This window comes from Hemitrygon akajei, chromosome 10 (assembly GCF_048418815.1).
Source record: "Hemitrygon akajei chromosome 10, sHemAka1.3, whole genome shotgun sequence".
NCBI lineage: Eukaryota > Metazoa > Chordata > Chondrichthyes > Myliobatiformes > Dasyatidae > Hemitrygon > Hemitrygon akajei.
This window is the reverse complement of record NC_133133.1, coordinates 131801548-131824415: the sequence shown is the minus strand read 5'-3', so window position 1 is coordinate 131824415 and position 22868 is coordinate 131801548. Positions and strand designations below refer to the sequence as shown.

Genomic DNA, 22868 nt, shown 5'->3' with positions numbered 1-22868 from the left:
GATCCAGGTACATAGTTTGATGCCCAAGCTGTCAGTGAAGGCAGAAAGCAGAAAGGGGTGTAAAATTGAAATTGACTCAATTTTAATCAACTACATATAGCTGAATGTTCTACATAACTGACTGATCTCCTACTGTTAAAAGTTTTGTGGGAGACTTACTTCCATGTTCCATTATGGAACATCCCCCGGACATGCCATGAGGATCCAAATATGTTGAAGGATTTTGAGAAGCAATCATTGTAGATAAATCCAGTGTAAATAGAAAATATGCTCATCAACAGAATGAGATAGCGTCCACTGAAGAAAGTATTCCAGATCTGAAAAGAGGGCAAAATAGAGGAGAACAGTTTAGGCTTATTTGCCAGCTAAGAACAGAACATCTAAATTTCTCCAAGGCCCAGGACTGTTGTGACTGCTGACATCAAGAGGTTTCTGGTAGTAGAACAAATCTCACTAATTATCAGGAATAATAGCAGGACTTTAAGTAGTAAATTATGAGGTAAGATTGCACAAACTTAGCCTGTGTTCTCCTTATGGTTGCTTAGTATCATGCTAACATGAATTTGAGGCACATCTTCCACACCAAGTGTAACAGAAATGTAGAATACTCGCTCAAAACGTGAGATTGCTGAAGCCAACTGATGAAGATTGACAGATTAGACAACTGTAGGAAAGGATGTGGGTCCATCCACCATCTTTTTTTAAAAACTAAAACAGATAACAAGCTCAGGAGCTCCTTTACAAATAGCAGTCATTCCATTGTGCAAATACTGAAAAATTGAGCAACATACACATACACAAAAAATTGCTAGAGGAACTCAGCAGATCAGGCCACATTTATAGAGGTGTTTAAACAGTCAATGTTTCGGGCCAAGACCCTTCATTAGGACTGGCACATGATCCTCCAGCATTTTGTGTATATCACTATCAATAGATTTTTTTTTAAATATTAAGGTTAAGGAAATATTTATTAATGTAGGTATTCAGCACCAAGTTTACAAATCAGGCCTGGTTTTGCTGATTGGCAGAAAAACTTGCTTCTTCCATCCTCTTCAGGAAACATTCAAACATTCAGCAGATATCATTCAGTTAAGACCACAGCATCTCAATAGCCATTTCCCTCAACCACGAGTTAGAAGGCAGATCAATTGATCAGGTGACTCCCTGTCTTTTGTGGAATTTGCCCCATACTTCTTCACAACTACAGTCATATTAAAATGCTTTGGTCTCAAGGCGCGACTGCTTTGGAATTTGAAGTGGTTCTCCCTGGAGAAGACAAGGATAGAAGATTTGATATAGATTCTTCAAAATCAGAGATTTATTGGAATAATCGAAACAATATCGTTTTGAACAATGAGATGGTCAATTATCAGAGGAAATAGAAATATTTAAAGGTAGAAAAGCCCAATGGTACTTGAACAAAAAATGAAAGTTTATTTGTTTTCATGCTAGGTAGAGTAGTAACGCTCAAAACACTTCAAAGAAAAGTGAGTGGGTCAATTGCTTTGGAGATGACATGGACTGGAAGGTGTCCTGTACTGGATCACTGTGACACCATTTACTACACTACATTTCAATGGAGACAAAGCACTTCAAAGTATCTCAAGGTCCTTTTTTAATTCTATAGAAGAGCTTCATTTACTGCCATAAAACCTTTCAGGATCACAATGTTCAAATACAGAGCCACGTTGCATAGGAACGGCACTGGACAGGATCCTTGGGCCTGAGAAGTAACCCTGCTCGCCAAAACACACGGCAGACTTTTCACCCACCTCGTTGCCACCTCTCTGGGCAGCAAAGCTTTTTTCATTAATGATCATGATGAGGGAAAACCCCAGGAGGACTGCTCCGTGGCCACAATCTCCAAACATGACAGCAAATAGGAATGGAAATGTGATGATTGTATAGGGAGCTGTGGGGGGAAAAAAGTGCAGAGATATGACATTCCACAATGTCCCATATTACAGGGTTGTGTCAGAATTTACAATGAAGTACAATATAATAAACGTATTCCAACATATTTATTGAGATACAGCACGGAATAGACCCTACCAGCCCTTCAATCTGCACCGCCCAGCAATCCCCCGATTTAATCCTAGACTAATTACGGGACAATTTACAATGACCTATTAACCTACCAATTGGTCATTGCAATTTGTCCAGTAATTAGGCTTTGGACTGTGGGAGGAAACCAGAGCACACAAAGGAAACCCATGAGGTCACAGGAAAAATATACAAACTCCTTACAGGCAGTGGTGGGAATTAAGGCCCATGTGGCTTAAGATTTTCAGACTTGAACCACAAGCTGTTAATGTATGGTTTCCTCCAAGTTCAGACTTCGTTTATTGTAGCCAAAGTTTGTCGTTCTCATTAATTGGTATCATGGCTGGCTTGAATTGTCAACATTCCCAGCATCAAGGTTATGCGCAATCTCAGCTGCCCGAGCTGGATAGGCCACATTGCTCACAAACAGACACTGTAGCAAGCTCTGCTGCGGGAAGATAACGGGCAGAAAGCTTCCTTGAGAACATCGAGGCCGTGCATCAGAAGCACATCAAGGTTGTGTGGAAACAACAGAAGGAACGTCATCTCACCAAGTGTCAACCTGCCCACCCCATCAGCCGCGTCCTGCTTCATTTATGCAAGTCTCCATGGTTCCCACCAGTAGCTCATCAACCACCTCAACACCCATAAGGAAGCCAGATCATTTTCAGTACACCAAGGAACTGCCCACGTTGCCATCAATCCCAATTTTAAAATCTCACTGCTGACTGCCTTTCCACTTCTCAGCAGGTCAGGCAACATCTATGGAAGGAAATGAACAATGTTCTGGGCCAAGATCCTTAATCAGGACTGGTTACGTGATCAAAAGACTTTATCAAGTTGAATTTTCAGGTGGAAAAAAAATAATTTCACAATGGGAAGAGAACCTGGAGCCTCCAACATCAATACATCAACCAGCTTTACATGGTAGCCTCTGCTGATTAGTCTCCTTGATAAATTTCAGTCAATCTCATTTGGCCATCAGTAACCCAGCCTCATTTATTCATCAGCAATTCCCCAGTGAAAGTGGTCGCCTTGCATTCGCTGCTGGTGATCCTGGCGTTTCCAGAATCTTAATGAGCTTTCCTCATTATTTGGGTGACTGCTGTGTTAGTGAGAAAAGAATGAGACTTTAGAATCCTTGCCAAGTCCACGAGAGCTTGGATATAGAGAACGTAACAGCTATGGGAAAAGACATATTGGATAAAAGTACAAAAGCCCAGCCAACGCTATGGAGAGATTCAAGGACATGCTGAAAAACTTCCAGTGAAGACCACATTGTGGTTTCCCTCTCTGAACCATAAAGATTTAATTTTCAGAAGAATAGAACTGTGACCGTAGGGTCAATTGCCTGCAGTTAGAGCGAGGAGAGACATCAGTTAGCAGATGTGACCTGCGTCAGAGATGTAGCTCAATGTTGGCAGTAAAAGAGTGACACAGCAGTTCCCCTGCAGTTCACTGAAGCATCCCTAGCACAGTCGGGCCTCCCCAGACAGTGACGTCAGTTGTAAACAATACTTTTGCTTTCAGCCACCAGTTGCCAGGAGATGCCACAAGTTTTGCATTGGAGCCACACAGATCAAAAGGAAGCCTTTTGGCCCCTTGTCAGGTTTCCAAAAAAAAAAATCAAAATTATTCCCACAGCTCTGTGCTTTTCACTGCCTTGGAAACATTCCTCTGGTGATTATGTATTGATTCTGTTTAGAAAATTACCATTGAGTGACCTTCTAGTGCCATTTCAGGTAACCTATTTCTCATCCAATGAAATCCAAACTGAAAACATCTCCAACCATGCTGTCATCAATTCTCTTAACTTTTCCCTCCAATCACCATCATTCCCTCTAGTGAATTATTCCCTCTAATCTGAGCAGCTCTGTTAAATCTCTGAACTTTAGTTCCAATAATTTAACAAGGCATAGAGGGTCTTTTAGACTAGCATCTTATGAAGTAAGCACTGAACCTTTATAAAGCACGAGTCTGGTTTTACCTGGAGTGTTGTGTTCACTTTGGTTGCTGCATTATTGGAAGAATGAGAGGGTGTTACAGAGCTAACTCACTGTATTTACCTGGAGATACAGCACGGAACGGACTCCTCCAGCCCTTCAAGCCATATCACCAACAAACCCCAAGTTAATCCAGGACAATTTACAATGACCAATTAATCTACTAACTGGCAGGTCTTTGGAAAGCGGGAGGAAACCTACGCATTCCATGGGGAGGATGTATAATCTCCTTACAGAGGACACCAGGATTGAACTCTGAACTCCAACAGTCGGAGCTGTAACAGTGTCGCGCTAACCATTATGCTAGCTGGAGAGGGTCCAGAAAAGATTTATAGGAATGGCTTCTGGGATCAGTTAGAGATTAGAGTCAATGTGGCTATCTTTTGAGAAGTCTGAGAGATTTTATGAAAACTACATTCAGTGAACCCTTTATTAGGTAACTCCTGTACCTAATTAAGTGATCACAGAGTACAAGTTCTTGATCTGCTGCTGCTGTAGCCCATCCACATCAAGGTTTGACATGTTGTGCACTTAGAGACTCAGAGATGCACTTCTGTACACAACTCAAATGACCGGCACCTATCTGTTAGCTTGAACTAGTCTAGCCATTTTCCTCTGACCCCTCTCAATAACAAGGTGATTTTTCCCACAGAACTGTCACTCACTTTTTTTTTTGCTTTGTTGCATCATTCTCTGAAAACGCTAGAGACTGTTGTGCATAAAAATCTCAGGAGATCAGCAGTTTTGGAGATACTCAAACCACCCCATCTGGCACCAACAATCATTCCATGGTCAAAGTGACATAAATTACATTTTTCCCCATTCTGATGTTTAGTCTGAACAACAATTGAGCACGTTTCCATGCATTGGGTTGCCGCCAGACGATTAGCTGATTAGATATTTGCATTAACGAGTAGGTGCACAGATGCACTAATAAAGTGGCAACTGAGTGTATGTTGATTCATCTAATGAAGTTCAGCATTTTCTAGAGGTACTGTCAAGAGCCAAGAATACTTTGATTGCTCGTGTCTCTGAGCCATCTTCTGTTGTTGGCCTCACTTCCCTCTCCAGACCATTACACTTCTACAAATGTCACTGGACTGGCCAGAATGTGAAAAAACATCATGCTCACACTCACATATAATTCAACCTTCGGACACTTTTGTGAAAAAAAAATGCTTTTTTAGGTATTAATTTGCCTACAGATATAATTTCAAGGAATTTAGGCTGGCCCAGTCCATTCACAAAGGCACTTAGTGCCCAACTGAGAACAGCAGAGCAATCTTGCACATTAGAATCAACACGTACAAAAGCTTTTGTACGTGTTGATTTGACCATAGCATCTGCAGTGTACTTTGTGTTTGCACATTAGAACAGTTGGCAGGACACTGTTAACCAACACAACATAATTCAAGCCATGTAAAATTAACCAAGGGTCACCAGGATTCATTTCACGGTAAGTTCCAACTCCATAGGCATCCACAATGTTCTGGAACCCAGCTGTGAACTTATTGGTCCTGTTGAAGGTGGGTGGGGCCATTTGGGTCTGCACAACAGTCATGATCGGATCAACACTGGAACCACTGCGCTCCTAAAGTAAAGGAAGGGGTGGAGAGAGAAAAGGGAAAGAGCTTGACATAATGATTAACTCTCATCAGTGGTGTCAAAGTAGAAAACAGCAAAAGGGCACATAACAGTACTTTTTCATAGACATTGCATGTTGATATGCAAGAAAAATTGCTGTCAAATCACAAACAACTTCACAGCACAGTCACACAGCTGGTAGAGTTGCTACCAAACAGCTCCAGTGTCCCCAGTTTAATCATTGCTCTTTTTTTTTTTACAAAGTGTGTATGTGCTTTCTGTGACCATATGGTCTCCCACACCAGCACCCCAATCACTGCAAGTGCAGTTATAGTAATTGACCACTATAAATTGCAACCCCCCCCCCCCCCAACTGTGTGTAAGTGAGTGGTGAATCCATGGGACTATGTTGAGAATAGGTTGCAAGAGAGTTAGTGGGTGAATGAGATCACTCAGAGCTGGCATTGACTTAATGGGCTGAATGGCCTCCCAAGTTGTTTGGAAATGATAATATGGAAACTACACCTGGGATCAATGTTAACTAGGTGAACAACTGCATCAATCAAGTGGAGGAATTGTTCACAAAAAGCAGAGTTTGAATGCAAGCATAGTTAGGATAATTAAATCAAGGGTAGCTGGGCTGGCTGAAATAGCTGATTCAGTGTCAAATTACAGAAAATTGAGCAAGAGGTGAGAGAAAGAAAATTTAATATCTCCAATGTTAAAAGTTGAAGGAAAGAAACTGCACAGTAGAGAAACCTAATTGGGCAAATGCTTTATAAAACATCCCCATTTAGTCTGCAATGCCGATCTATTACTATAAATTGCACACTTAGATGGAGACGTAACAAAGATTTCTATTCCTCATGTATATGAAGGATGTAAGTAATAAAGTAAATTCAGTTTATCTGTTACATTAATTTTCATCCCACTCTAATCAACCTTCAATCTCTTACACTGCTCCAAGGGCCAATATGAACTCAAGGTACAATACCTCATTCTATGACCATGTATGCCTCAGTCCTGGGACTCAGTGAATTCAATTATTTCAGATCACCAGCTTTCCCACTTTGGATGCAGTCACCAGTATCGCTGATGCTGTGATGATCTCACCAAAGTCCCTGGCTTGCTGAATAGTTAGTCACAGGAAAGTACAGCACAGAAACAGGTCCTTTGGCCCATCTAATCCATGTCAAAACTGTAGGTTAGGTGACCAAAATTGCACACAATACTCCAAATTAGGCCTTACCAACCAACAACTTCAACATAAAATTCTATCTCCTGTACTCAATATCTTGACTTATGAAGGCCAATGTGCCCAAAGCTTCCTTTACAACCCTATCCAATAGTGATGCCATTTGCAAGGAATTATGGACCCATATTCCCAGATCCTTCTGTTCTCCCACACTCCTCAGTGCCCTTCTGTTTAAGCCACTTTTAGCATTCTATTTCAGATCTCCAGAAACAGCTCAGTTTCTCTTTTCTCTTTACATGTTCTCTCTTCTCCTACTTGATCAGCTCCGGTTAACCAATCTTCACCATCTGCTCAGCCAGCACCAACACCACTTCGGTCATTCAGTGCTTCTCAATCTCCACCCTGTGGCAGAAATTCCCTCCTGTTTCCCCCTGCCCTCTCCCCACCCCCACCCACCCCACAGCTTAACAAGTTGGATTTCTAACCTTTCCTAGTTCTGATAGAAAGTCAACAGCCTGATAACGCAACAGTGGAGAAATTCTCAGAACCAATACAATTTACACAGTAACTAATCACCGAGCAGTAATCAGATAGATAGATAGATAGATAGATACTTTATTCATCCCCATGGGGAAAATCAGACAGGACAAGGTCAGTTTGGATTCTGACCAATCTACTGATATTGTTTTAGGATGCTGCAAGCGGAAGGGGCAAGGAAAAAATACGTGGATGTGGTGTATTTCATCCTTCAGAAGTACTTTATCTATTACATGCTGTAGGCCCTTCCGGCTCTTTGACCCCTGACAAACCTAATTAAACCTAACCTAATCACGGGACAATTTATAATGACTGATTAACCTACCCTGTACATCTTTGGACTATAGAAGGAAACCAGAGCACCTGTGGAAAACCCACGTAGTCCACCAGGAGGACGTACAGACTCCAGACAGAATGGCCTGGAATTGAACTCCATATTCCGGAATGCCCTGAGCTGTAATAGTGTCACACTAACCTCTTCGCTACCGTGGTGCCCAGCTTTTCATAAGATTTCACACAAGAGGCTAGTGTGTAAAATTAAAACATGCGTGATTTGGGGCAATATACTGCAATGGATTGATAACTGACAGACAGTAAACAGTTGAATGAATGAGACTATTTTCTGGACAACAGACTGGAACCACTGGCTCCATCTTTCCATGAACATTAACCTCAGTTCCCTCTGCACAGATGCTGCATGCTCTGCCGAGTATCATCCTGTGGCCACACACTTCAATTCCACAGACCACTCCCACTCTGACATGTTTGTCCATGGCCTCCTCTACCGTCAAGATGAGGCAACACGCAGGTCGATGGAGCCTATCTCCCGCCTAGGTAGCCTCCTTCCTGCCGGCATGAACATCCAACTCACTGACCTCCATTGATACCCCTGCCCCCCACCCTTACCCCCATCCCTATCTATTATTTTAGTCTGGTTCTCTTTCTTTCTCTTTTTGCCCCCTCACTATAATCTCTCCCCCCAGCCCTACCTTTCTTTCTCTTTTATTTCCCACAATTCTCCACCTTCTCCCTAGCCCATTTCCCTCCAGCCTATCACTTCCCAGCTCTCTACTTTATCCCTCCCCCCACTTCTTACCCCTCCCTTGACCATCCCATGTTACTTCACTCCTGATGAAGGGTTTCGGCCTGAAACGTCGTTATTACCTCCTCCCATAGATGCTGTCTGGCCTGCTGAGTTCTGCCAGCATTTCGTGTTTTTTTTTCCAATTTTCATTTAGGTTATGATCAGTCCTGGTCAGGTTGAAATGGAGACAGAGGATGGAAGCAGTGACCGAAAGCAATTGCCTGTGGCATTCCCAAATTTTAAGCAGTTAAGGAAAGACTGGACCTCGGATAATCAGCATGACACCAGCAGCAGAGGAGAGTGTGGACGCATGTTCCACATTTCCCAGAAATGGCAGCCTAAAGGAGAAGAACCTGCTTAAATCAGAATCACAATGAAAGTTGTGCAACTCAGTTTGGATCATTTCTGAAGTATGCCTGGACAGAAACTTGAACGGAGAGATGCAAACAGGGAAGTCAAGAGTTATGAGTAGTGATTTGTGAGGGCCAACTTTACATTCAATGATAATTGCTCAAGAATATACAACTCTTATACTCCTCCTTAACATATCACTCTACACACCCTGAAATTAATTGGCAGTTGCTCTATTGCCACATGTACTGAAATGCAGTGGAAAGCTCTACTTTGCATGCCATTCCAGAACATTCTGTGCAAAAGTACAGAATATATATTAATGTCACAGAGAAAGTGCAGTGCAGGGAGGCACATGAATTACAAAGGACACAGTGGGATGTTGAGAGATCAAGAGCACAACGTCATCATACAAGATGGTCATTAAAGTATTGTATAACTGAGCAATAGAAGCTGTATGAGAGCCTGGTGGACAGTGAGCTTCAACTTTTATATCTTCACCCCAGTGGGTGGGCGGGGAATGGTAGAGATAGAAAAAAAACCCCACCATAGTCCTTAATCTCCTATTCAATCTACATCAATAGCTTTATTTACATAAAATATTAAAAAGTGTCCAACTTCATACCTCCTTAGCTTTGTACTTAATTCCATTTCAAAGTAATTGTCTTTCAGAAAAACTTTGCTAAAAACAGTTTGTCCAAACACCGGTGATAGAAGTGCCCCGTCCTTGATCCACAGCTCACCTTCCCCTGGTTGAGTGCCCTCTTGATCCTATCCATGTCAGCCACAGGGCACCACGTCTCTGCAATGAGGCACTGCTGAGTCACATCAATGTTGCACAGGTTCAGGGTGTGGTAAATAGCCTTCATTTTCTTTACCTTCACCTGCCAGTTCCGCAGGTTTTTGGCTGCCTCCTGCAGAACACGGCGGCGATGGGATTCTGTCTGGTTAAGAACCTGAAGAATTGAAAAGCAATTTCAGAAACTTAACATAGATCAAGCCCCTTTTTTTTTTAAACATTTCAAATCAAGAATGGTTGGGCGGTCATTAGCTTCCCCATCATAGAGGAAAACTTCAGTAAAAGACATCTAAAAAAAAATGCAGCATCTATCATTAAAGACCCCTACCACAAAGGACATGTCCTCTTGTCATTATTACCAGAGTCGAGGTACAGGAGCATGAAGACACACTCAATGGTTAAAGAACAGCTTCTCCCCTCAGCCATCAGATTTTTGATCAATGAACTCAGGAACACCATCTCACTATTTTTGTTCTCTTTTTGCATACTTATCCTATTTTTAATATGCATTTGTTATAATTTATAGCATATTTTACGTATTACACTGTAGTGCTGCAGCAAAACAAATTTCACAATGTATGTCAGTGATAATATACACAATCCTCCAAACAAAATCTTATTTTAAGACCCCTTGTTAAGAAAATGCCATGCCACAAAACAATGTGCTGAAGAGATTACTTGGGCAATTTCTTTATCAATTCAATGCAGACAGCAGAAATCATCACAAAAGGAGAAATTGTAATCTAGAAATAGCAATTTGCTACTATAACAGGGGTCAAACACAAACTCTTCTGAATCAATGCCACATTTCCCCCTCAGAATCTGCTGGAACGTGCCATCAGTGACCACCGTTGTACTGGATGGTGTGGTGGTGACAGAAAGACAGGGCAGCAGGAAAAGGCCTGGCAGTGACCCGAGTTCTGCTAGTGCAGGGCTGTCGCCAAGTTAGGTGGAAGTGGGGGAGGCCTTCTGGAGCTCTGAGAGTCAAGGCCAGGGCTGACAACCAGGCCGAATTGTCATTGCTGATTAACTGGGTTCTGAAAACACATACTCTTTCCTCAATCACACTTTATTTGCATGTATACAAGGAGAACATTGTGGCCCTTGTCATCACACTGTTCTGAAGAAATTCAGTCAGGTGCAAGTCTGATTTCTGCATCTGGAACTTTGCTTCTTGTCGCAACGGATTCCAACAATCAACCGTTCAACCCAAGATGACTAGACTCCAGAAGAATGACGACATGAATCTCAGTAAAGCAGATGATATGCAACTTCGAAGACACAATAACACCATCAATGCTCTTTCCTAAGGTATGGAGATGGAGCTAGGAAACAGGCACACTTTTAACCAAATTACAGAAAGTTATTTGTACAGAAGGGACACTTATGCACACTCAGGCCCATCTCTAAGACCATTCCCTGAGTCAGACACCTGGATTGCCTTGCACTGAGCAGCCACACTCTGCAACATCCTCATGCACCGCACCCAAATTAACAAAGGCTTATCCTGAGAGGTTAGAACACATGGACCAAGCCATGTATCTCAGGAACCACCTCTTAGTGAAGGTGCATATTGCTGATAAATTCATCACGGTCTCTAATGTGACAGCATGGTCTTTCATTGATTAAGGAAAACAATGTCTCAAGTTCAACGTTTCAGAGCTAGCATAAAATTTACTGGTCACTTAAAAGATATCACTATCTTTGCAAAATCCTCAGTGAAAATTAAATGAACCAATGTTTTCTAACCCAACACCGATGCCTTATTTCAACAATCAACTACTCTGGGCAAGTTATATTGATTGTCAATATCAGCCTCCCCAAACAGGCACACTATTCCCAGTTCAGAACTGGGGAGAGATTACTAAGCTTCAAGTAGCCCACTTACTGTATTCAAGTCCTCAATGCGCGTCTTCACACCAGCAGCCATCTCTCGCCGCTCACTGGCAGACTCAGGACACGGGTACATGGTGGCACGGAACCTGAGGCATTCAACAGAGGGAATTTCTACTTTTAAAGAAGTGGATCTGGTAGCATTGCGAAGCACACAGAGAAGCCCACTGGAGGCCTTGCAAACAAAAGAGGCAGTCTTCCCTTTTAACCATTGATCGAGGGAGTTGAGAATAAAACCCATCTGTTTGACTCTTTGTCAAAAAGGCAAGCGTGGCAGATTTCCATCCGAAGCAGTACTCAGGTATTCCATTGGGCTTTACCATGGCCTAACTATTCCATATTCATCTTTATTCTAACAATATTTTGCCCTTCAGTTCATGTTGTTTCAATGCATCACCAACAAGCAGTTTTGCCTTTTAAATATACATTTCTGAAAATGTCTTCAGATATTTAAAGGAAGTTAAAAATTCTGAGGTGGATAAAATCAGCTTCCTCTACAATACAAACAGGCTGCTCACACTACACTTTTACTAGAATGGGGTGGAATGGTAGCCTTATGGTCAGTGTAGCATTTTACAGTGTAGGATCAGGTTTAATTCCCACTACCATCTATAAGGAGTTTGTACGTTCTCCCTGTCACTGAGATTCTTCGGGGTGCTTCAGATTTCTCCCATCTTCCTAAGACGTGTGGTTAGGATGAGTGAGTTGTGGGTGTGCTATGTTGGCGCTGGAAGCATGGTGACAACACAATCCTCGCTGACTTGAGTTGATGCAAACGTCAACCGTGTACACCTTTTTCCCCATAGACGTTGCCTGGCCTGGTGCTAAGTTCCTCCAGAGTGTGAGTGTGAGTGTTTTTGTGTGTGAGTGTGAGTGTTTTTGTGTGTGTGAGTGCGTGAGTGTGTGAGTGTGTGTGTGTGTGTGCGCGCGCGCGAGTGTGTGTGTGAGTGAGTGAGTGTGTGGATTTCCAGCATCTACAGACTTTTTCTTATTTGTGACACTTTTCACTGTATGTTTCAATGTATGTGCGACAAATAAAGCTGATTTTTATCTTCTCTTCTTTCCCTTACTATAACCAGGACAGCATCAGGCTCTCATACAACTCCTGCAGTTCAGCATTTTAGTTCTCTAGTCAAATCAAAACAAGACCACACATAAATCAATCAACTGGATCACTGTCCTCCATCCTTCCTCTTACCCGCCAAGAAACAAGTGTGCTCAAGGCACCACCTACTGCCTGCTTTTCAAACTGATGGAACTTCATAAATTAGTTTGCAATGAAGCACTCACAGCACAGTTCAAGTTTATGGAAGATGTTATGCAAATTAAAATATTCACTTTGTAACAGCAAAATCCAAATCTACTTAGGGAAATGAAAAGAAATCAGACTGGAACAAAAAAAAACAGAATGCTGTAAGGAGTAATTGACAGAAATAACAGCATCTACACAGGCAAACAGGAGCATCCAGGGGTATCCACCCCTCTCCCAGACAGAGCAATGACCGTGTTCCACTGGTCCAAAACATGCCTCTGCATCCAACATATTATCCTTTCCCCCCTTCCCACTAGCCACTTTCTACCCCCTCCTCCCCCACTCTCTTTGGTAACACTACCCTTCCTACCCATCCCTGCCTGTTTCTGCAACCACAGGGTAGTACCTCTTCCCTCAGTACAATCCAGGGCAATCCAAGTGAGACAGATTTGCCTGCACCTTGTCCAAACTGGTCTACGGCATTCGGTGCCCGAGATGTGGCCTCCGCTACAAAGGGGAAACCACACATACATCAGTGAACTTTTACTCTCTACAATCTGCCGACAGCAGCCCAGATTCTGCTTAAAGGTCATTTTCCCTCTACTGTTCACTCCCACACTGACCTGCCTTCTCCGTTGTTCACATGAACATCTCACATTGTTTGGTTAGCTCACAACTAACAGCATGACTATCACATTTACTAATTTTGAGAAACCCACCCCACTGTGTTCTCGCCCACACACACCTGTGTAGATTTATTTATTGAGTTACAGCATGGAATCTGCCCTTCTAGCCGCACTACCCAGCAATTCCCCCGATTTAATCCTAGCGTAATCACAGAACAATTCACAATGGCTAATTAACCTACTAATGGATATGTCTTTGGACTGTGGGAGGAAACCAGAGCACCCAGAGGAAACCCACACAGTCACGGGGAGAACGTACAAACTCCTATTTCCTCCCTTACCTTCCCATCCTTCCCCCACCTGATTTATCATTTACTCACACCTCCCCCCCCACCCCTGTCCCACAAGATCTGGCTCCAATTATCCCACTCAACCTCCAATGCACCCCTCCCTCACACTGCTATTTACAGGCAATCATTCTCTTCCTTCTCAGTCCTGGAGCAGGGTCTAGTCCCTCCCTCTCCCTTCCCCCATCCCACTTTCACTCCGCCTCCTCTTCTAGCTGCCTATCATCTCTCTCATGATTCTGCCTTCTTCTACTACCCCTGTGCTTTCCCCTTAGATTCCTTCTTCATCTCTCCTGCCTATCCCCTCCCTGTTTCCCCTCCCCCACCCCTTGATCTTTCCTCTGATTGGTTTTTCACCTGGCACATTCCACCCTCCCCCCACCTTCTTTATAGGGCCCCTGCCCCCTCCTTCTTCAGTTCTGATGAAGGGTCTCGGCCTGAAACGTTGACTGCTCATTTCAACAGATGCTGCCCGACCTGCTGAGTTCATCCAGCTTGTTTGTACGTGTTGATTTGACCACAGCATCTGCAGTGTACTTTGTGTCGACAGACACCCCTTGTTTCCACAGAGACTGATTCACCTGCTGAGGTCTTCCACTGTTGTTTCTTTTTTTTTCCAGCATCTTCAAACCAGACTGGGAGCTTTTGGGCCATACTGGGAGCTCTTCAGTTGCGAGTATTTTTACTGTGATGCCAGTGCCAGTTTGAAGAAACAGTAAGGTACAATAAGCTATAAACAGATGACACTCAAAATAAACACTAAAAGTGGCAGTAAATAAGTAGCAGACAGAAAGTACAATCCACACGTAGATATTTCAAAGGAGGGAAGTTGCTATAAAGAGCTCAGGGAACCAAGACCAAGTGATCGAGTGAATTTATAGTTAGTGGAAGTTGCACATGTATTGAGACAAAAATGGTTAAACAATTGTCTAAACTTTGTATAAATAGTTGATGCTGAATCATGAATATTTAAAAACTAAAGTATAAATACACACATCTTTAACAATATGTGGAGCAATGTCTAATACATTGTTGTACTCAACACTGTCATTAGTGCACTGTGTGCAATACATTCTGTCAATAGGTTGACCCCAATCTTTGCAAGCTGCACCACAAAGCTTATAGGGAGGTGGTGGAGGGTGATAAACTGTGTTTTCCATACTGCATTCTTAATAATTATCAATGTTTCTGCTATTAATTACATGGATTATGCCAAATGTACATTGATCTTTTTGAAGCAAGATTCCACTGTCCAAATGTTCAGAAATCAGGTGGTTCAACATCTGGCTCACTGGCTGCTGGTTCCTTTGTTTCCTTGAAACTCTCCTGCTTTTGCTTCCTGAAACCTGGAGATTTGCTCCCCATGCTCCATTTAAACTTATCGTTCACTGGAATTTTTTCCCCCTCTGTTGTACAATGACTTAAAAAGTTAAAGTGCATCAGGAGCATTAATTAGAATGGTAGTCAATAATTCAGAAAATCTGCTTGTCCAGGGACAAACTCCTGGAAGTACGACATACTTTTCTATTATAATACATTGATCAGCTCACCCATCACAAATCTTCTTTACTTTGTGTCGCAGCTGCTCCCCTTGAAAGAAGATGATAAACACATTCTTCTGCACCTCTACATGCTGCAAAATGTAATTATATTGCACATTGAAAGAGTCAGGAAAATATGCACTCATCATGTCTTTTGAAGCCACATGTCTAATTAAAATTGAAATCCAAAGGCATTAATGGAAACATGGCAGGTGACCTTTGGCCAGTAGGGGGTGTTACCCAAGGAGACAAGGGAAATGTCCTAATGAAGAACAACCGTGGGATCTTTAACTTGAAGGAAAGTACCCCTCATTATATGGACTCCCTTCAAGACTGTTCAAATTAAGCACTTAAAATCTGAGATTTGAAACACCAACTCCAAACAAGGCCATCAAGCAAATCAGTCAGCTGCCATTATACAATAACTGTCATAAACCTGAAGTTATGCAGACAGTGGTAAATGTTCAAAAAGGTCCAGAGCTGTGAGCTCTAACACCTTGGTTTCATTTTGAAGAAAATAATGTGAAAAATCTGAAAACCTATCATTTTTCTGTATCAGCTAACATTCAGAAGGTACCCAGCTGACTGTGACATCATACCCATTGCACAGAAATGATTAGCTCATCTGTCTCTTCTTTATCAATCTTTTAATTAAAAAGTACTTATAAATAAACAAGAGGAAAATTATCTCAAATATCTATATCAATAACAATTCATATAAAAGGTAAAATAAACATTATCAAGATCATACATAGTATTAATCTAATAGTATGTAATAAAAAATAAGATAATCGATTCTCCTCTTATCATTCCATGAAAAGAAGAAAAAAAGATAAAGAAACTTTTATAATTTTTATATACATAAAAAACGCCACTAAACAAAAAAAAAGGGACTGAGCAGCCCATACTGAGAGTGAAAGCAAGAAAAAGAGACTTTCTGATCAAATCCAGTGTTTTGAGAAAGTAACTGGAAGAGCAATAAATCAAACCATTTGAAAATATGAAATAAAAGGTCGCCAAGTTTCTTCAAATTTAAAGGACGTATATTTCAGCACTTAGATGCAAACAAAACCCTACTTGACATTTCCGAAAGAGTCCTTCCTTTTTTCTAACCTTCAATACCTTTGCCGTCTTGAACTGGCTGGGGCATGAAGGCAGGAGATTGGGGCTGAGAGAAATACTGGATAAGCCATGATGAAATGGTGGAGCGGACCTGTTAGTCCAAATGGCCTATTTCTGTTCTTATATCTTATGATCTGTTCCTCTTCTTGCTTTTTAACATTGACAATTTACAGTACAGAAAGTCATTCAGCCCATTCTGGGTGAAAAAGTTACACAACCTTATCCTACCTTCCAGCTCTGGTCTGATCTAGTCTGGAGCTCAGCAGATCACAGTTCTAAGTATAAACACAAGAGATTCTGCAGATGCTGTAAATCCAAAGCAACACACAAAATGCTGGAAGGACTCAGCAGGTCAGGCAGCATCTATGGAAATGAATAAACATTCAATGCTTCGGGCCAAAACCCTTCTTCAGGACTGGTCATGTGCAAGCCCTGTTCAAATGTCATGATACATCCTGCTTCTGCCAGCCTTCCAGATCACGAGTCCCAGCCCGCCACCATTCTCTGGGTGGAAGCACTTTTCCCTCATCTCTTCACAAAGAGAAAATCAGCAGATGCCGGAAATCCAAGCAACACACACAAAATGCTGGAAGGACTCAGCAGGCCAGACAGCATCTATGGAAAAAAAGAGTACAGTTGACATTTTGGGCCAAGAGCCTTCACAGGACTGGAGAAAAAAAGCTGAGGAGTAGATTTAAAAGGTGGGGTGGGGGGAGAGAGAAACACAAGGTGATAGGTGAAACTTGAAGGGGGAGGGAGGAAGCAAAAAGCTAGGAAGCGGATTGGTAAAAGAGATACAGGGCTGGAGAAGGGGGGAGTGTGATAGAAGAGGACAGAAGGCCATGAAAGAAAGGGGGGAGGATCATCAGAGGGAGACGATGGGCAGGCAAGGAGATAAGGTGAGAGAGGGAAAAAGTGATGGGAAATGGGGAAAGTGGGGGTGGGTGCCATTACTGAAGTTCAAGAAATTGATATTCATGCCATCAGGTTGGAGGTTACCCAGACGGAATACAAGATCTCTTATCTAGTACTCCTACAAAGCAACATATCAACACCCTATGGCCTTGAACTCCTCAGCTAATGGAATGAAACCGATCCTAACTGATCTATCCAGGCTCCACATAAGTTATACACAATTATTCAGTTTCCCTTATTGCAAAGGAAACAACCCTAACCTATCCAACCTTTCCCTCAAAGCTACTTTGATCACTTCCATTCAAACCATCTCCTGCTACCGACTCATCTGTCAAAGGCTCTCCGCCCAGAGGATTAGGTTGAAAATTCCAGGGAACTGAATTGTACATGAATCTGGCTCCAATGCCACGCAGCCTGCACCCAACCTGTCCAGCAAAACGGTGGCATCTGGAGATGAATGGAGCAGGCTAGTATGACAGAATCAGGTCTATAGCTCCAAGCACTGTAAAGTAAATTTACAGACAATTCCCAAGTCAAAGTAAATTCATTATGAAAGTACATACACTCGTTTCTGTTTTCACGCAGATCAAGATCCTGAGGGAAGGCTGCTGGCAATGGAATAAGATAACAGATTGACGTAATGACAATTTTTAAATGAAGATTTTATGGCCTATATTCAGCCATTTTTCCCATGTTTGCACTCATTCCAGGTTTTTAACCATTCCACTGACCACAAAAAAAGAATTTAATATTAAAGGTTTGTGGGTGTTACAATACATAAGAGTTCCTTACTGTGCTTGGATCTTCCAGTGGGACTTCCATCTCTGACTGCTTCATGTAGACGTTTCCTCTACAAGCTCTCCACAGCAGGCGTTCAAAGGCAGCCATCCTCTCCCTACGAATCACACCAGCTATAAACCTGAAATATCCAGTGCACAGAGAGTGCCCATGAACACCTTGGCGTACCTTTGCACAACAGCATCAGGACTATAATGTACATACAATATTTCAACATTGCTCCTGAAAATGGAGACTGCAGATTTCAGAAGCAAGAACAGAAAACACTGGAATTGCTCTGCCGGTCAGGCATCCGTAGGAAGAGAAACTGAGGAAATGTACCAGGTCACAAACCGTTTCTCAGAACTCCTACAGCAACGGAGTAACTCCTGGAATTTCCTTACTGTTGACTAGAAGATGGGTGACTCGATGAAGGTGCAAGTCAACCTTCCAAATACCCTCTTTCCTCACCACCATATGTACATTCAGCTAGTACCTCATGCAATCAACAAGCAGCCCAATGATGGCCCCTATTCCCAGTGGGATCTTGCAGCACATCTGTTAAAGAGGTCTCAGGCTGTGCGAGAGCCAGGAAAGAACTGGAATCTGATAGGAAAGGAGGGTGGACAATGTGAAAAAGGAGAGGAGGGGCACCAGGAGGTGATGGGCAGGTGAGGAGAAGTGAAAGAGTAAGAGAGAACCAGAATAGGAATGGAGGGGGAAGACATTACCAGAAGCCAGAAATATCAACATTCATGCCAGCAGTTTGGAGGATACCAGCTGGCATGAACATCAATTTTTCTAACAAGCTGTGAATCCTAACCCACGTCTTATGTCTTTTCGTGGCAGCCGAGGAAGGCGACCACTTGAAGGATTTGTGCTTTCACCAGATTCCAACCGGAGTAGTAAAATTTAGAGGCAAGAAGGACAAACAAATTTGCAACGTTTATTGTCATATGCACAAAAGTGAAATGATAAACATACTTGCAATGGCACCACAGGCACTAGAAATCGAGCAATTTCTGTTGCATCTGTACAGTGGAGCCATTGGACAGAAACAGCATTGTGCCAGAATTATCTGGGGGCACTCACCATCTGGGCTCAGGAGTGAGGTAACACTAAAACTTGGGGAGCTAAAGACTAATCAGGTCCAGTAGAGAAAGGCTGGAGTAGATAAAGGAGAATTAATAGATGCTCCTCAGAGCTTTGCAAGGAACAAGCTGCTTTGAAGCACTCAATCAGCACTTGTTTGACAACACCTCTGCAAAGCCCACTGGGGCCATTTTGCAGTGTGTATGTTGATACAGAACACAAGATGGTGCTGTTGTTTATTCAAGCGAACTCAGCTAAAGGGAGGGTCACTCACCTCTTTGAGAGTACGCTACCTCAGGGCACACGGTAATACAGTAGGTGGAAAGTGAAAAAAATTTACCAGGAATTGCTTATGTGGAAAGGTTGCAGGGTAGGTAGGCTCTCTCCTACAGGGAAACCATAGAATATCAGATTGGGGAAGAGACACAAAATGCTGAAGGAACTTGGAAGGCCAGGCAGCATCCATGGAGAGGAATAAACAGTCAGCATTTCAGACTGAGACCCTTCATCAGGATTTGGTTCCTGTAATTGACCCAAGTGTGTTGGTGAGTAATAGTCTTGGCACAAAATGTCAACTCTTTATTCACCACCACCTCCTCTACCATTTTGTGTGATTACTCCTAACTCCCAGCATTTGTAGAATCTCCTTTGGTCAGCGTTTTTGTGGGTGATTCAATTTCCATCCACATGAATAGACACCAGATTATTTCTGGGTTTAAATTTTCAACTAATAGCAAAGGTGAATACCAAATAGGAGAAGCCAAATATGGCACCAGAGGTCTTTGTGGTACAACTTCTTCCAGATCTTCCATGGAACAATTTAATTTCTACTCTTCTCACCTTTTCAAGGTGGCTGGGGGTCCCATCAGAGTCTGTGATCTACACTGCACTCAAACTATTGTTCTTCCTGGGCAGTGGGCTTTTGCTCTCTGAACTTGCCGAGCAGCTTGGCAGTTCAATATTTTCAGGAAGACATGCTCCTTCGCCGATGTTGCTGACTGAAGTGTCGTGGGAGATTCAAACACTGAGACTTCAGTATATGCTGTTATTGAAAGAAGGCCCTGCATTCGAATGACCTCTCTCTCTCTCGATGGTGAGAGTCTGTTAGTCCTCGAGTTGGAGGAACTTGAATAAGTGACACAGCAGATTGCAACATCGAAACAGCGAGCTGTTGGTCACCCTTCTTGTTTGTTGCAGGAGAGATAACTCTCTCTCTCCTACTCTAGAGAGAGCCTGTTTGAGATGTTGAAGTGCTGGGACGGACAGTAGTTTTTAATGGCTCTCGCTCATGGGGGCTTTGCTATCACTTGCATGGTGGCGGGGGGGGTGGAGTTGATGCTTTTGCTGGAGCAAGTAGGGGAGGGGGAGGGTTGATGCTTTTGCTGCTGTCTGGGGGAGGGGCGAAGGGCTTTGGGGTTCTGCTGTTTTGTGTTATTTGTCCTGTTTCGTGGATGTCTGTGAAGACTAAGGATTACAGGTTGTATACATTAAAGTGAACCATTGAAGTGTTGTGATGTGCAGTCAGCTTTATGTCCTTTGCTCTACATACCTGAACCAGGCTCAAGAACAGCAAATTCCCTTTGATCATTCAGCTCTTAAACCAGCCAGCACAACCCTAATCACTACCTTAGTATAGCAACACTATGACCACTTCAATCACTAGGTGCTACACTAGACTATTTTTTGTTCTATTTGGGTGCTTTCTTGGATAATTTTGTGTGATTCATTTTTAATTCATGCTTTTCCTGCAAATATTGCTTATTCATTACACCTGTGCTTACAAATACTTGCACATATGGCCATTGGTAGCTTTGAAATACTTTGGCATCCAAAAATATGCATTAAATTTGCTCCTCTCAGTTGGAGATTATGATATAATTGACACTGGCAGCAGTTTGGGTTGGTGTATGGGACAGAAGGCAGAGCAAATACCAAGCAAAGTCTTCCAAACTGGAGATCCTATGTGCCAAGAAACACCTCAGTCTCAGCCGGTGGTTCCATTCAACACAGAACCAGACCTCAGCTTTGAATTAAAATCCAGGCAGTGATCTCTCCCGACTGGGATTTCAATGGGCAGGGGACCCTTTGAAACTTGGTGTCCTTCACAGCAAGGGCAGGGAACCCTGAAAGATACTGGATTGAATACTGCTGAATGAAGTACGCAGCTATGTTGCGTCAGTCTGCATCAAAGTTGATGCAAGATATAGGTTACAAATCAAGCAGCCTGCCCACACGAACACACTGCTGCCTGTCCAGATCGAGCTAACGCTTTGGGTTTCAGGGTTAAGTAAGCCAGTTTCTTCATCCACACAGATCTGCAGCCATACCCTGGGTTTGTTGGGTTCAGGTCCTGGTGCCCTAGATCTGCTTTGAAAAACATGTACATTGCAGAAAGACTGACAGCAATTCTCTGGAATTGTCCTGAAATTCCTGCAAGTTAATGAGTTATTCTGTCCACAGCGCTGGAGAACCCAGCTGAGAAACCATAGGACACAAGAACTAACAGTAGAAACTGGTTATTCGTTGCCTCTCCTGCTATTTAACAAGATCACAACGTATCTCTTACTTCATCCCCACTAACAATCCTTGATTCCCCTCGTATTGAAAAAATTGGTTGCTCTCCATCCATGACTGAGCCTGCAACAGCTCACATGGGTGCAGAATTACAAACATTCTGCATTCCAGCTGAAGAAGTTTCTGATAAATGTTTAACCACTTACGTTGAGACTATAACCCCTAGTTGAGAACACCTCAGCAGAGCAAACTGCAACTCTGCATCGACCCTGTCACGCCTAGTAAAAACTTTACATATTTCACCTGCTGTTCTAAATTATAGGAGAGTAAAAGCATGGTCATTGAAATGTGAAAAAGATCACTTTCTGCAAATGTTTATCTCTGTTATCTACTAAACATTGCAGGCAGGAGGGTGGGGGGGGGGGGGAATGCAGTGGTAAGGAGGAGGTTTTCTGAGTCAAGAATTATCCAAACCTGGTATAAAAATTCAATTTCCCTTTGGCTCCAAGAAGTCGGGATATATTGTGGTACTGCAGGCATGGGGTACTGCAGTTTGAGACAACCACTAACGAATTAATCCCAGCAGGACTGAAAATCAGAGGCTTATAAAATCATGAGAGGCTTTTATTTTTTTATTTTAAGAGATACAGCACAGTATCTGGCCCAATGAGCCTGTGCAGCCCAATTACAGCCATGTGACCAATTAACCTACACGTCTCTGGGGTGTAGGAGGAAACCAGTATATCTTGGAAACGTACGTGGTCACGGGGAGAATGGTATGAATTCCTTACAGTGGCAGGAATTGCACCTGGCTCACTGGTACTGTAAAGCATTATACTAACCACTACACTATCATACTGCCCCTAAGATAGTGGGCACTGTCTTTTATCCTCAGAGGAAGAGAGTCAAAGACTAATGAATAGATTTAAGGAAAGAGGGAAAACACTTGAAAAGGGATCTGAGGGGCAACATGTCACACAGAGGGTGGTGGTGTATAGAATGAGCTGCCACAGCTAGTGGTTGAGTCAGGTATAACAACATTTAAAAGACAATTGTACAGGTACATTGATAGAAGTTTAGAAGGATATGGCCATCTTGGTCAGCATGGACAAGTTGGGCCAAAGGGTCTGTTTCCACACGATATTTCTCTATGACATGATGATGTCACAACACATCAATGGACAACTATCGTA

At 42.7% G+C, this 22868-nt stretch overlaps 1 protein-coding gene across 4 annotated transcripts in view; it reads right to left on the bottom strand.

Moving 5' to 3' along the window:
• The window catches only part of LOC140734682 (V-type proton ATPase 116 kDa subunit a 4-like), a 78604-nt gene that overhangs the window by 27527 nt on the left and 28209 nt on the right, over positions 1–22868 (bottom strand). For all 4 annotated transcript variants that reach the window (XM_073058974.1, XM_073058972.1, XM_073058971.1 and 1 more), the window contains exons 8-14: positions 18085–18211; positions 15265–15347; positions 11485–11578; positions 9541–9753; positions 5487–5637; positions 1773–1912; positions 160–317 (exon numbers count right to left, since the gene is read on the bottom strand). In XM_073058974.1, coding sequence (XP_072915075.1) covers positions 160–317; positions 1773–1912; positions 5487–5637; positions 9541–9753; positions 11485–11578; positions 15265–15347; positions 18085–18211 — 966 coding nt within the window. The remainder of the gene's footprint in view (positions 1–159; positions 318–1772; positions 1913–5486; positions 5638–9540; positions 9754–11484; positions 11579–15264; positions 15348–18084; positions 18212–22868) is intronic.